The 16,437-nt window shown below is 39.8% G+C and overlaps 1 protein-coding gene across 1 annotated transcript; it reads right to left on the bottom strand.

The window, feature by feature from the left end:
• Positions 1-574: 574 nt before the first annotated feature.
• Positions 575-10,814, bottom strand: MRPL38 (mitochondrial ribosomal protein L38). The gene is made up of 9 exons (XM_051995058.1): positions 8,521-10,814; positions 8,224-8,403; positions 3,411-3,542; positions 3,108-3,316; positions 2,790-2,862; positions 2,570-2,615; positions 2,106-2,264; positions 1,752-1,888; positions 575-1,479 (listed from the first exon to the last, which is right to left on the bottom strand). The coding sequence occupies exons 1-9, from the start codon at positions 8,585-8,587 to the stop codon at positions 1,343-1,345; spliced, it is 1,140 nt and encodes a 379-aa protein (XP_051851018.1). The 5' UTR covers positions 8,588-10,814; the 3' UTR covers positions 575-1,342.
• Positions 10,815-16,437: the final 5,623 nt, after the last annotated feature.

Raw genomic sequence — 16,437 nt, 5'->3', positions numbered from 1 at the left:
TACTTATCAGTTTAGCTAATAAAAAAGGAAAATGACAACTGTTGGAGGATGTGGAAAAATTGGGACATTAATGCACCATTGGTAGAGTTGTGAACTGATTCAACCATTCTGGAAAACAATTTGGAACTAAAGACTATAAAACTGTGCTTATGGACCCAGCAATTTTACTACTAGATCTGTATCCAAAAGAGATCAAATAAAAAAAAAGTCTTATACATACAAAAATATTTATAGAAGCTCTTTTTGTTGTGACAAAAAACTGGAAATTGAGGGGATACTTATCAATTGAGGAAAGACTGAACAAATTGTGGAATATGTTTGTGATTGAATACTATTGTGCTATAACAAATGAAAAGTTGGATGGTTTTAGAAAAATCTGGGAAGACTTATGTGAACTGATACAAAATGAAGTAAGTAAAACCAGAAGAACATGATATACAGTAACAGCAAGATTGTATGATGTTCAACTATGAATGCTTTAGCTATTCTGATCAATACATTAAGATGATTCCAAAGGACTTATGATGAAAAATGTTATCCATCTCTAAAGGAAAAACTGATAAAAGAGTCTGAATGCAGATCAAAGCATATATTTTTTACTTTATTATTCTTGGGGTTTGGTTCTGTGGCTTCTTTAGCAACATGGCTAACATAGAAATATGTTTTGCATGGCCTCACATGTATAGTCTATGTCAAATTGCTTGCCTCCTCAAGTTAAGGAGGAAGAATATTTGGAATTCAAAATTTTAAAAAAGGTTAACTTTTTTTTCTTTTTTGTGAGACAATAGGGGTTAAGTGACTTGCTCAGGGTCATACAACTAGTAAGTGTCAATTGTCTGAGACCATAGTTGAACTCAGGTCCTCTTGACTCCAAGGACAGTGCTCTATCCACTATGTCAACTTGTTGCCCCTTAAAATTTTTTTATATGTAATATATTTAATGAAATAAATAATAATATACTGGGTGAGGCAGGGGAAGAGAGAGACAAGAGTATTCCCTGGAATACTGAAAGGCAAGTGTCACACATCTAGTACTGGATTTGAACTCAGGCTGTCCCAACTTTAGGATCAGCTATCCACTGTATCATATTGCATATTCAAAATGATCTGATTTTGATTCACACTCTTTGACTTTAACACCTCACACTTCCTTCTCACTCCCAAACCACTGCACATACAAGGAAGCCACAGACAGAATCACAGCCTCATGGAAGAGATCCCCAGGAACCAATGGCCTCTAACCTACTACATATTTTCCTTGAAAAATTTAGAAGGCTAAGGTGGCTCTAAGGGGTAATCTCGTCCTTTTCAAGTACCCTGTACACCACAGTGCCTCAGTCCTTCAGTAGATGCCATAGGTGGGTTCACTTTCATCTCGGTATCGATCCAAATATCGAAGTGGTTGTAGATGAGGGAACTTCTTCTGTGGGGGATGGTATGGGGGTGGGCGCACAAATTCGAACACAGGCTCCCGCATGTCTGCAGAATGGATAAATGGGCTCAGGAGGAAGCTCCCCAAACTGCACTAGTCCCTCCCAAACTTCCCTAGAGAAGGCATCCTACCACACCCCCAGATTTCCTCCTTGTTCCTACCATGCTGTGACAGGGCTCAGGGCAGGAGTTACAGGCCAGCTCGCGTAGGCTAGCTGTCAGTGTCGTCCCCTGTACCCTTTCCCTATGGGACTTCGCTCCCTTGCAGTGGCCAGAGAACACACTGACTCCCTCCCCCGAGTCCACCCCGTCCCACTTACTGAGCAGGTGGTGATAGACGTGGGTGACAGAGTCATCCCAGCGGCACTGGAAGAAGGCCAGACCAGTTGGGGTCATGAAATCCTGGTGCTTCTTATAGAAATCAAATGTGCGGAAGGTTCTCATAGCAAGGCGGTAACTTCAAAGGAAAGAGGAAAGAATTTGAATGGGGTGAGCGCCCTCACAGATGCCTCATCCTTTCCCAGAATGTACTCCAGAAAAACATCCTGAAATTCTGCCCAGCACATTCCCCATCCTACAATCACGAGTCAAATTTCAGAAAGCTCAGAGGTCTCTGAGAACAAGGGCCGGCCCTTCTGGGAAGACCCAAGGTGAGGGCTCTAAGGAGAAGTTACCAAGGTGTGGGACGGGCATCTTCAGAAAAGTCAATGGCCTCATGCTGCTTGAAAAGGAGGAATGCGAAACGGTGGAAACCAGTTCCTCTTGAGGGGAAGGGTGGGAGGTAATGGCACATCTCTTGCCCTGCAGACACATCATTGCCTGGGATGTTCGTCCTAGTCAGGAAGGAAATTACGTTTCTTATTCTTGGGTAACCTTCTCCAATGCTGAGACTCTGGGAGGTGGCACATCATCCCATCTGAGGGCCAGTTCCCTCCAGGGTACATGCAAAGGCAGAGGTGTTGGGTAGTGGTCCAGGTCCTGCTTCCCCCAAAGCGATGTGTTCCAAGACCTGGCCACTGAAGAACGTTATTCCCAGAGCTGGATTTGAATCAGAACCCAGCAGAAGTCTCCCTCCTCCATGGCACTCTCCTCCTTTCCCCAGATCTCACTTCAATCCTCTCCCTCTCATTACACTTACACCAGCCAGTGGACGTATTCAGCATCCTGCTCCTGCAAGTGTCCATCTGCACACAAAGAGAAGCTGCTTACTGTGGAGCACCGGGGGATGTGAGGCCTGGTGCTCTCTTAGGGTGACCTTCCACCCTCCTCCTCACTTTCCCTCCACTTCTTCAGTCTAATGACAACAGAGGCCCAGAAAAGAAAGGAAAGAGAGCACCCGTCCAGTCAGAGGTACGTACCCAGGTTGGTGAGCAGCAAGGTCCACAATGAACCCTTTTCTGCCTCATATGTCACCTGTGGGGGGTTAGTGGCCTGACAAAGAAAAAATGGACAAAGAGGCGACAATTGAGCATGGGCATAAAGCCAGGGCCTGGCCCAGACCACGGCTCAGTAGGTGCCCTGCGGCACAGCTTCTAAAAGGGCAGACTGCTTCCCTAACCTGGTCTGACCCAACCTCCCGCTGGGTAAGAAGCATCACTGCGGCTCGGTAACCATGACACCCAGGGACTGAAGCCCAAGTGGGAAAGGCGCCTGGTACATGGGATAGGAACAATTACCTCAGTTGGAGTGATCTCATTCCCGTGGAACACCGGCATCACCAGCTCTTCTCCCAGACTGTAAGCCACATGCAGGGGGACCCAGGGCACAAATGTAGCACCAAGGAACAGGTCTTGGTAGAGGCCATAGTACTCAGCCAGGCGCTGCTTATGGTAAGGGCCCACGGTCTTTTCCCAGTCAACCTTCACCTCCTCCAGTGGGATCAGGACTATGAAGGGAAAAAAGAAGTTCTTGAAGAGGCGATCCCACAGAAATGGGTTTATCTGCCTCAGCTCCTCCTTAACCCCTACAATGGCACTCACCATTGCGGAGGTGGGCAGCCTTCTCCATCTTAGCCCGGCTCTCCCGGAGGATCTTCTTCCTTTCAAGGATCTGTTGTTGCCTATTCACCATCTTGTTGGGTGGAAATCCAATGTCTATTTTGTATATGGGATCTGGATGAAAGATAGATCCATAAAGATATAAATTTATATTAAACCTGGCACATTCTCCCAACTCTTTTTGGATTAAAATAGTTAAACAACTAAAACTGAAGCAGTCTTAGAACTATCCTGACAGTTTCTGAAAATCTGAGAAGACATGTCTTAGAAATGCACAAAACCAGGATAATTTTGTACACTATACTTATTTTTTTTCTTTTGCAACATGTCTAATATGAAAATGTTTTGCATGACTTCCCATGTAGAATCAACATATTGCTTGCCATAGTAAGAGGCAAGGGAGAGATGGGAGAACAAGAATTTGGAACTCAAATTAAAAAAAAAAAGTTAAAATTTTTTTACACACAATTGGGAAATATTTAAGGAAATTAAAATATATTTAAAAAAAATTATCCTGATACTTCGAAATGGGAGTAATCTTTAAGATCATCTAGTATATGGGAACAGTTCAGAAAATTCCAAGTTCTCCAGATTTCCCCACAAGACAAAATTGTACCTCAGGGCAATGTAAAGTGAGTTAAAAACAAAAGTTGGGGAAGAACAATGGTCCTCTGAGAACAACTGTAGAAGATCTGAAGAAATATAACAGTATAGAGAGTAATGTGTAAACACCTTCAGGCTAGCTCCTCTGAAACAACTGGGTTAGCTGGATTGGGATGTAGTCTTGACCCCAGGAATTTTCACCTCCAGAATAGTGGGGAACAGAGTTCAGAAGCCTGAAGGAACCCCTGCTGATAAGGAAAATCAAGGCACAGTCCTAGATGAGAAGGAACCAGCCCCCACCAGGTGCTTGGAAAAGCAGTGGGGCAAACTGCTGGCTGTGGGCACTCAAAGGAGGGTGGAGTTCCTGCTTTTGGGTTCCAGGCCAGAGACACCATTCCCTACACTGTGGGGCTAGAGGATTACGCCAACAATCTGATATAAAATGAGCATGCATATAAAAAATTACTCAACTATAGAAAGTTACTATGAGAACCGGAAGGACCATGGTTCATCTTTAGAAGAACTCAAAAAAGATTTTAAGAGTCAAATGAGATATCCAACATATATAGGACTGCTTGCCATCTAGGGGAGGGGGTGGAAGGAGGGAGGGGAAAAATCGGAACACAAACGAGTGCAAGGGATAATATTGTAAAAAAATTACCCTGGCATGGATTCTGTCAATATAAAGTAATTATTAAATAAAAAGTTTTTTAAAAAGAGTCAAATAAGAGATTGAGGAAAAATTAAACAAACAAACAAAAAAAACAATTCAAGAAAAATAAGATTAAGAAAAAAAATCAACTACAAAAGGAGATCTAGAGTCTTAAGAAAATGACTCTTTGAAAACTAGAATTAGACAAGAGGAAGGCAGTGAAGTTGTAAGAGACCAAGAAATAACAAAACAAAATATAAAGAATGAAAAAATTGAGAATGTGAGACAATTCATAAGAAAAATAACAGATCTGGAGGGTACATCAAAAAGATGAAACTATAACAATTGGATCACTTGAAAGCTACATTAAAAAAAAATAATCTTGAAACAATAATACAAGAAACAACTAAATAAAGTTGTTCTGAAGTGTTAAATGAGAGGGGAAAGCAGAAACAGGGAAAAATCCACCAATCATCATCTAAAAAAGATCCTATGAGGAAAACCTACATAAACATCATCACCAATTCCTAAACTCCCAAATCAAGGAGAGTTTTACAAGCAACAGGCTTATGTTTTATACATGGAAATGTAAACCATATGTCTAAGACTGTCATTAATAATTAGGCAGTTTGAAAGAGTGGCATAGAGCTAAGTATGACACAAAATTATACAGGAAAAGGTAAAAAGAGCAATTAAATGATTGAGGTACAAGAATAAGAACTGATACAGAGGCATTACATGGGGGAGAAGGGCTGGTAGTTCTGAAATTCTACTCATGGAGAATGGATTAAAGAGAGGGAACAATACATATATATCTAGAAGGTTATAAAAGTCTTTTAAGTGTATTAAAAAATAAAAGAGAGGCTCGGATAAAGGTGGCATAAAGAAGGATGTACATATAGATTTAAGGAGAATGGGATAAAAAAGGGGGGAAAGAGGATAAGGGTGGGAATAATAGAAGGATCTTTGGGGTAGGAGGAGGAGGAGGCTAAGTAATAGCAAGGCAAGGGAGCTAGTAGAAGTAAAACAGAGGAGTCAAAAATAGGAGTAAGAAATGAGAGATACAAACATGACTATGATGAGGAGTAGAATTTATCAGAAAAAAAGCAGGGCTACTAAAATCATTGATCTCAGACAAAGTTAAAGTTAAAACAGATTTAATCAAAAAAGAAAAATAGGGAAACTACTCTGTCAGCCATATTTAACAAGATTGTTTTAGAATATTTAAAATAACTAGATGATATAAGGTTGCAATATTGCTGTGGTGTAAGAAATGAAGAGTTGGTGGATTTAGAAAAATATGGAAAGACAAGGACTTATAAAGAATGACGTTATCTACCTTCAGAGAAACAAGGACAAATATAGTACGACTTTACATAGATGTATATGAATGTACATTTGTATATGTCTATGATTATAGCTATCTACATATGTGTGTATGTGTATGTAATATAAATATATGTGCATTGAACTGTAGCTTTCATGAGGGAGGTAGAGAGGAAAGGGGGAAAAAAAAGAACAAAATAAAGTACACAGCAGAGAACCCAAAATACCTTACAAGGAAGTAAAGATGGACAGCTCTGAACATGTGTAGCATTTATTATATGTTTTCTTGAAATGGAAATTTATTCTCATATTTTGAAACTTTATGTCTTACTGTGCACATGGCAATGTCTCCCCCCCCCCCGCCCTTTTTTTTCTTTTTCTATTTTGAAGTAAAAAACATCTCCAGCAAGCTCTTCTCTTTACTCACATATTTCACATTCCCACCACCCCTCTCTTAGATCACTGCCTCCTAACTGATCTCCTGGCCTCACTTCTCCCCAATTCAATCTTTCATGTTGTTCTGTCATGTCTGATTATTCATGGGGATTTTCTTCACAGAGATCTTAAGAGTTTTGCTATTTCCTTCTCCAGCTCATTTTATAGATGAGGAAACTGAGGCAAACAGGGTAAGTGACTTCAGGGAGAGGGGTCTTCTTCACTCCAGCTTGGCAAATATTACCTTATTTGATCCTCACAAAATTCCACTTAGATAGATACAATTATATGGGTAAGGAACTGAGGCTGATGGAGATGAAGTAACATAAATGTCTAAGGCAGGATTTGAACTCAGGACTCTATGATTCCAAGTCCATTTATTCTATTTTAACCCGTCACTGCCCGTATAAATTACAGTAATATAACAGATTATTTCTGAACCATAATAATGAACACAAATTTTGAGACATTATGGAAGACCTGTATGAAATGATGGCTCACAGCAGAGCACATCTCCACTTCTCAGTAGAGAGGTGGTAAAACTATGGATGCCATAGTAGGTGGACTTTTAGGTGCCAAGTATTGATTTGTTTTGGTTAATTGCATATGTTACAAGGGAGTATCCTACGGAAAAGGGAAATTCTGGGAAGTGATGGGAATGTTTGGGGAAAAAAAAAATCAGTAAAATATCTTAATCAATGAATTTGAAGCCAAGTTTTAACCTGAATTCCACTGCTTTCGAAACATGGGCAAATCACATAAATGGAGTGCTCTCCCAGCTTTAGTTTCTACTTTTGTAAAATGGGATGATAGAATGACAATATTTGCCTTCTTTACAGGCTTAGTGGTCAACAGGATTACAGATGAGTGATGTTAACTCTAACTACAAAGAGTTTAATGATAGTAACACGCCATGAAGGCTTTACGTGACACTTTTCTTGCAACCACCTTATGAGTTAAGTAGCACAAGGCTTATCTTCCACAAAAGAAAAAGGCTAGATGAAGAAAAACAAAATGACTTGCTCCGGGTCCTAGCTAAAACTTGTATTTCTCCTTTGGTTCCTACAACTATCATTACATCAAGAAGTCAGCTGTGTACATGACATCATTATCATATAAATACAATAGTTTAATTATAGCAATTCATTACAATAGCTCTAATAGTAGAAACTGAAATTGGGGCGGTGTTTTTGAGTCTTGTAATATGCTTTATACATTCATCTGACTCTCCCATCTTCAATTTCCTCCATTTGGATACTCCCTCTAACAATGCGGGTTACATACATACTAATGTACAAACCCTTTGCCTCAGTTTCCCCCTCGGTAAAATGGAGATCAGAAGTGTTGTAAGAATCACGTGACAGCATCATCGTAAAGTACTTAGCACAGATCCCGGCACATTGTTTAAAAACGCTCCGTAGAACATTAGTAGCATTACCATTATTCCAATTTCCCAGGTGTGGAAACTTGGGCCCAGGTAAGGAGGAATCGTTTTGCCTAGGGCTTTAGTAAGATACCATTATCACCTCCATTTTTTTTTTTTTCTTTTTTTAGGAAAAGCAACTATTTGCTTGCCCTGGGGTGAAACCATTAGGCCCAAATTTCCTCATCTGCAAAATGGGGAAAGGTTGGAGCTCAGGACGTGCAACTGTGCCTCGATGTAGGATGGAATGACTAGAGCAGGGTCAAAGGGTAGAAACCAGGAACACGCGCGGGGCGGGGCGGGGAGCTGGGCGGGTCTCGCGATGATAAGGAGATTCTCGAATTGTCCTCGCGCACCTGAAGGTTGCCGGAAGTAGTCGCGGTAGCTCTTCCACCAGTGCGGGGCGTTCGCCTCGCGTTCGGCGCAGCGCTGATAGCGGTCAAAACTGCCATACTTCTTCAGCTTCTCCGGCGCGCTCATGTCGATGTCCTCATTGGGCATGGGCCCCAGCGGGACGGACCGGCGACTCAGAACGGCTGCGGGGCGGAGAGAACCAGGGAGTGACCGGTAGAAAGGCGAGGTCCAGCCCAGAGAACGCGACGCCTACCCCAGCCCCGACCCCGTTTCATCCCCTTCCCGTCCCAGCTGCTCACCCGTGGTGCCGAAGCTACGGGCGTTCCGCATTCCGCACAGTGCAATTCTCCACGAGGGCGCCGCCATTTTCCTGGGGGTAGTAGCTCTAGCGTTGCCGCCAGGACCCCGAAGAGGCGGCCCTTGGCGCTGCCTGAGCGGAGAGGCCCGCGCCTGCCTGGCCCCGCCCCCGCACCTGTAGATGAAGCGGGGCGGGCCCCAGGCGTCGGAACTAAAGGGGAAGAGGCGGGTCTTTGACACGGATGTCAAGGACCGGCCCAGCCTCGAGCTTTGGTTGCTTTTGCTCTTCCCCCTCCCCCCCCAAATCCGGTGATGGTAGTCTTATGCGCAACCCAATTATTTTTCAGTGCCCTTAGTTTCCTTAGTACCCTCCCCTCCCTCAAATAACCAAGTCCAGTCCAGTTAAATCAACAAGCATTGATTAAAGCATTTTCCGTATGCCAGGCAAGGTCCTAACTGATTATCTAGCATTTATAAGTGCTAGGCTCTATGCCAAGCACTGGTGATGCAGAGAAAGCCGCCCCCCCCCCCAAAAAAAAAAAAATCCCTTTTCTTAGGATGCTCATAGTCTAGTTATGAAGGTAGTGCGAACAACCATGTACAAGATGGTTTGGGAATCATCAACAGAAGGAAAGACTTCTTGTAGGGGGTCTTGTCAGAAGCCAGGAGGTAGAGGCAAAGTGGTAGAAAAGAATACTGTATATGGGGAACTCCATAAAATTGATTAGGCAGGAGAGTTGTCCCCAGGAAGGCGATGGGAGGAGCAAGAAAGTATCTACATGAAGTATGTGGAAGAAAATTGGGTATAAGAAAACTGCAAAAGTAGGACAGGGTCAAGTTATGAAGAGCTTTAAAATCCAAACAAGATTTTAGTTTTGATCGTGGAGTAACAGAGTTGATTAAATGGAGGATGGGAGAGGATGATACTGTCATACCTGCTGCCTAGGAGCTCAGTTTGACTTCTGAGTGGAGGGTGGACTGGAGTGACAGAATAACTACAGAGAAGAAAGAACAAGAAGAATTCACTTTGAATAGTCCAGTGTGTTGGCAGTGTCAGAAAAGAATCGAGGGATATATAGGTGAGATGTTATGAATTGTTAGGACAGGACTATATTGGTGTGTTAATTACTTGCAGCAAAGGTAAACTTTGAATAATAAAATAAACCTTGATAATTTATTTAAAACTTTAAAAATCCCTTTAATATATAATGACTTTTGCTGTAATTATATCTTTTTGTGATTTGGCACTAAATTTACAAAATTTTTGACATTTTAAAAATTCACATATTTCATTAAATTAATTTTAATTAACCACTTTTATTGTATAGGATATTAAGTATACCTTTCACAAACAGTTCATTTTTTCCAAGTCAAACCTTTATTATAGCCTATAGGTTTTCAGGGTGCTATTGAAACATTTATTTCCATCTCTTGAACAAATTGCTTAATATTTTTGATTAGAGGCACAGCACAGAATTTGTATTATATCTCCATTTGGAAATTTCTGTCATTCCAGAATATTCTGCTGCTAAATGTAAGGCTAAAGGATTTGAGCTAGAAAATGGGTTTTGAGTGAAAAAAGAAAATCACCCTTTCCCATTAATGTAAGTGTGAAGATATTAAGTCCAGATAGCCAAGTGAGTATATTTTTCTAGAGATAGTAATTACAGACTTTTGACTAAGTGAAGAAAAGTCTTTTACATAAAAAGTGTTCAGATTGACTACATTTGGCCATGCTTAATGCCTTAATCAGGAACTAGTTCAGAACTCATGAAATTCAAATATCTCAGCAGAGGAGATATTTGAGTCAAGAAGGAACTGCTTTGGGGGGAAGAAGAATATATTTGTATCAGCCTCACGCTTTGCTTCATTTCTTCAATGGCTGGAATAATACTCTGTGAAGTTTGGAAGATCAGAAGATTTGGACTTTGAAAAAAATTTTTTTAAAGCATCTCAACCAGGGACAGCAATAACTATTGCACTCCATAGTATCTGTACTGGGACTCTTATGACAGACTAGACACAGTTAGATATGTCAGCCGAAAAAACAAAAACCAAAACCCACCAGATTAAAAAACAAAATACTAATTATTAAGGGGAATATCTTAAGGATTCCAACAAAAAGATTGCCAGGAATCAAGAATTACCCTTTTGCTACATTTCCCGTGGACTTTAATGTACTGAATAGAAATATGTGTCACAAACTCTTGAAGGGATATTTTGTATAAATTATTTCTACTATACTATTTTAATAAAGTTTGCCCCTTTTAAAAAGCTAATTAAGTCTGAGTGATTTAATATTGATTGGTAATCAGTGAAGGAAAGACATTAATGGAACCTCGAGTTTTGCATTAGAAAAATAACTTCTTGGAGCCCTGAGTAGATGCTTTGGGTATCCAATTTATCAGTGCAAGTGTAAGTTGAATGACATATTTAATATATATAGGACTGCTTGCCGTCTGGGGGTGGGAGTGGAGGGAGGGAGGGGAAAACTGGAACAGAAGTGAGTGGAAGGGATAATGTAAAAAATTACCCTGGCATGGGTTCTGTCAATAAAAAGTTATTAAAAAAATGTAAGTTGAGATAACTCCGGAATAGAAGTTCTTAAGCTGGGGGTCTGAACTTGGTTTTAAAAATACTTTTACAACTATTTCAGTATAATTGATTTCCTTTGTATTCTCATGTATTTGATTCTATGTATTTAGAAACATTCTGAGGAATTCATAGGCTTCATCTGACTGCCCAAGGAGTGTATGACATATTAAGAACCCTGCTTTAGAGAGTACATGTACTACATCAGTAAATCAATATATAAATTATTCCCTTAAGACCAGCTCACTGAAAGTAAGAGGAAAAAAAAAACCCACCTCTTCACCCCCTTCTCAAGTCACTTTGGTGGTGGTTGTGTGAATATTTTACAGTCTTAATAAAAATGCTCACATCTAACAGTCTCACCTGAAATTCTAACAATGGTTTTTGAATGAGTCAATTGATTTCATCAGTAAAATAAATCTTTTTCAGTCTTCAGTGCTCTAGTTTTTTTTTTGTCTTGCCCATGACAAACATTTTTTTTTTTTTAAATATCTGATTTCAAGAAACTTATGCTGCATTATATAGAGAGAAGAGTAACAGTCCCTTCCTTTGCTGGTCACTTGGAAAATCTTTGTTTTCTGAGAATTAGATTATTAGCAATAGTTTTCAACAGCACTTTCTTTTGTACATCAATGTAACTAATTAATTTCATTGTATGCTCAAATGATCCAAATGTATATAACTTCCCACAAACAGCCATTGTAATATCTCCCAACAATCATTAAAACTTTTTTCTAGTTATCTCTAACAATAATTGAATTCAAGTGAATAATTGCACTCTCAAAGAGCTATAACTTTTGTACATTTTCTTGGAATAATATCCGTTCTCAAAAACTACAAAATCAAAAAACATGTAGTGAATCATATTTGGTATAAAATCTATCACGGTTTATGGAAAACTAGCCAAAAATGGTAAAACCTCAATTTGATTTTATCTAGTCAAGAACAGATGTTCTTGTCATCAAAACATGTGTTAGTAGAAGCATATACTCATCATTGCTGTCACCAAATGAAACCATATATAAAAATTATGTAACCCAGGCATGGTATGGCCCTCAATTCTTGGTTTTTAGACTAGGCTACTCAGTCTGTACTGTACTTCCCAGAAAAAGATTGACCTTCCTGCTAAACTTTGGCGTATGAGGGTGTGCCCCAAAATTAGTTTATTCTGCTCCCCCAGGTTGGGAGAGATGTCAGAGAGCACAGCCCACAGCATTCCTAAAAGATGAAGTGAACAGTCAGGAGCAGCAAGCTCAACCCCATTTCTGGAGTTCCTATCAATTTCCCTTAATTTATAAACTTGACAGGTTTCTTTTGTGAGCTAGGTTATCAGTTCTGGCAAATATGATAGTTTAGGTTATGGGAGTTTCTAAATGATGAACTTGGTTTTCTGAGGATGTTTGCAAATCTGTTTATTATATAGAAGTGATTTCCAATGATTGGTGTTTACATCAGGATGAATTTAAATGGCTAACTAAATTGGTTGTAATTTTTTCTTTTTTGGCTTATGCTTTTACTGTTATAGTTATAGTCAATACCTATTTAGGGTATGTGATCCTTGAGAGTTGAACCTATGTGAAACTTGATTAGTGAGTCTTGCTATTTGAGATAAAATCTCTTGGAACTATAACTAATATTGTTTTGAGTTTTGAATTCAGGTATGATTTTCTGGTGGATCATTAAGTCAGTAACCCACCATCGTAGAGAAATGTCACAAACTACTCCGAGGGAGAGGATCTTGAACTTTATATTTGTAGGTCTGTATCTATGCAAAAGCTTGAACAACCTTTCCTTAAGGTGGGAATCCTTCTGGCTCAATTTTCTAGGTTTCCCACCTAATTATTCCTGAGTTTGACTATGAGGTAGAATTGTTACTGCATAATTGGTTGTCAACTGTCTCTCTCACCTGAAGTCAGTCAGAGCTAGAGCTAAAGATGCTTTATGCTCCATAATCATGTCCTTGTATTTTCTTTTATAGCAAATTTGTATAATCAGAATAAATGGTCAGTAGAAAAGATAAGCACAACATAAGTTTATAAGATCTTGCTGTTTTCAGTCTGAAAGTGTATAGTCATTACATCTTTAACAAGAAGGTAAATTAATATTTGATCTTATCTGCCTGTTACTAGATACATTGTGTTTTAGAGATATTTTAACTACTTAAGTATGATTGAACCTAGGAGTGGAAAGCATCCTCTTCACCCAAGTGTGTAAACACTTTGGCACATATACCCTTGGCCACCTGAATACTTCTTTACTGTTTATAACACTATTCTCCTTCCCTGCCCCCTTCTTACTAGATATATTTTCTCTAGCTGATTCACCTCTAAATGATGATCAGTATTGGATACCATCCTATTTCTGATCCTGAGACTCAGCCACCCATTGAATGCTACATCAATCAGTTTGAGGGCCTCTAAGCTCATCACTCTTTTGAACAAGACCCCTAAAACAGGGATGACTCTATACCCAATTTCAGCAGGAAGAGTTTCGGAAGATGAGATCTCCGTTCCACACCCCAAAAGATTTTGAGTCACATTTTTTAAAGGGGAGGAGGGGGATGATAGGAATGAATCAAGACTATAAGTCCTGGGAAGCTGGGGGGGGGGGGCATAGGGAGTAGCTTAACAGAAGAGGGCCTGAATCACTGTCAAAGGTATTCCCTGAGTCAAGCAGGAAAGATACTCTCAAGAGTCTGTAAGTGGGCTGTATATTTTTACCTTTTTTGCAATGGGACCTTGTTTAATTCCTTGAATTGACAAAATTATGATAAAATTATTACTGTATTCAGTTAGGCAACCAAGTTATGATGTCAACCCCTATTTTTTTCTATAAAAACTTACTGGTACCCCATTCTTTGCTAACTATTTTAGGAACTTAGCCCTGCCTTGTGTCATCTTTCCCCTTTGCTAATGAAGAGTTCTGCTAGGGTACCTACCTCTTTTCTCCTTGTTAATAACTAAAACTCCCATTTGTGTAGTAAAATCTTTGCCTCTTGATTTGGAGATGATCTAAACCTACAAACTCTTTTGAGGTAACTTGTGACACTGGCTCTAAACTCCAATATATTTGGGGGTTCACCCCTGTGCCCCAATACTTCATCTTTCCCTTTCTTCCCTTCCTCCCTTTGTCCTTTCTTTCTCCTTCTCTCTTTCCCTATCTTATTTTTCCTTTCCTCCTTCCATCACTCTTTTCTTCCCTCATTTCATTCACTGTACCACCCAGCTGTCCCAAAATGGATTGTCTTGACACTTCATGACTCCCATAGGCCAAAGCAGGATGATGCTGTCCATGGCCTTTTTAGGGGCAAAGATACTAGAGTGCTTTGTCATTTCCTTCTTCAGTGGATTAAGGCAAGGCAAGGTTAAGGTTGCTTACATATAGCTTGTGTCTTATTTCAGACTTGAACTTGGTTCTTCCTGATTCCAGGCCAAATGAGGGAGTTTTCAGGAAATCTTTGGGCTGTACCACCTTAGCTGCCTCCCTTCTCAGCCTTAGAACAAGAGAAGAGGAAGCTCTTTTTTTCCTGTAGTTTCTTCTCTGTCTCCTAGTGTCTCCTATCCATGATGTCTCATAAGCAATGATTCCAGGAATCCTAATACAATCCTTCTGCAGGCTCCAATTATTTGATTTTATAATTTCTCAGTTGTAACCTTCAAAATTCGAAAGCCACATGTGAACAAACAGGCTGATGGACCACAATATAGAGCAACTATTATTACTTTACCATCATTCTGTCTTTAAACAAATCCTCTCATAATAAACTTCTGAGAGACTTTTATTTCTTTCTGATATCAGGACAACTTGTCCTCAAAATTTTATGAGAATCTCTTTTCTCAAATAGATTTTTAAAAATCAGTTTCCCTTTTAGAAATGTATATATTTTTTCCTGCTTAGCAACCAAAATGGCCACAAAGGAAAAGGGCAATAATTTATACTCATCCCAAATAATTCACAAAGCACTTTACCTCCATAATTACTACTTAAAAAACACTACTATTCTTTTCTAACAACTATCAGTGATTCTATAGTCTGGCATTGCATAGGGAATGGGAGATCACTTTGGTGTGTAGGGAATATGAGGACCATCCCCCCTTTACCTGGTGGTCCTATTTATGTTTTCAGAAGAGCTATGTGTTTATTCTCAAAGCCAGGCATGGGCAATGGGGGTTACTCGGGGAATGGGGTGATGGAATATATTCCTTTCCATAAAATCACTACTTCCTGGTTTAAGAGCATCCTTAAGCTATCCCAGAAGCTGAATGCCAATTCACCACTAGGGAGCAGCAGCATTACAGAAAAATCTTCAGAGGCCCTGTGATTCACATAGCCAAAGTGTAATCTTGGGAGACAGGATTCCTATGGTAGACTGAGTACTTTTTCTAACAATCATTTTAAGGAAACTCTTGACAAACCTGGCTTTAAGTAATTCTCCCTAGGGGTCCGGGGTAGAAGTGTAAAGATCCAGAAAATCTGAGAAAGAAAAACTAGCCCTCTTTCTTATGTGGACAGTCTTCTCCAGGATAAACCCATTCCATGTGGGTCCAGAACTGAGGGAACACTTCCTTGTGAAGAAAGAAGAGGAGAAGGTGGAGGAAATAAAAAAAATTATCCTGTAAATACTCCTGAGACTAAAATGTTTGTTTTCTATGAGTTACCTTACCAAGCAGATTGGCTATTAACCAAAAGGAGCCAATAAGAATCTATGGTGAGCCAAAGTCTTGTTCACTCCCAGATGCCTTTGCTCGTGTTTTCTGGCTGATCTAGCTGAGCTGTGCACCCCAAGGTGGCCTAAACTAGCCTTGAAGTCAACTATTCCTATAAAATATTCTTTTTCTCTGTATCACCTGTTCCCCAATTCTCTTCATTGTGATTTTCAAGCATAAATTGTCCCTGTTTCTCCTACGTTGTGGACTTCTTTGTACTTTGTACTGGGTTATGTTTGCACCACTGTCTGATTTTCCTACTAAAAAAACTTTTCTGCTTTTAACTCAGCTTAGACAACTCTGCATTTTGAGGGGTGGACTTCACCTAGCTGACAATCCACATCAACATATCTGACAATTTATGCAATGAATGAGGATTTTCTAGAGAACAGGTTGTTTCTTCTCCAGGGGGGCTTATCAGATTATCCTTTTCAGTTCTATTACCCTCTCATACAAATCGGACTTTCTCCCTCCTAATACTGCATCCTCCCCCAAATAATATAAAAGTTTTTGCCAATATAAAAACAATTAGTTGTTAGTTCTGAGCTAGAAAGACTAGAGGAAGGTAATCAGGATGGTGAAAGGCCTCAAAGTTCTGCTTTATGAGGAGTGATTGGAAGG

Source organism: Antechinus flavipes, chromosome 4, assembly GCF_016432865.1.
Source record: "Antechinus flavipes isolate AdamAnt ecotype Samford, QLD, Australia chromosome 4, AdamAnt_v2, whole genome shotgun sequence".
NCBI lineage: Eukaryota > Metazoa > Chordata > Mammalia > Dasyuromorphia > Dasyuridae > Antechinus > Antechinus flavipes.
Note: the sequence above shows the minus strand (reverse complement) of the source record. Positions and strands in the feature narration are given on the sequence as shown.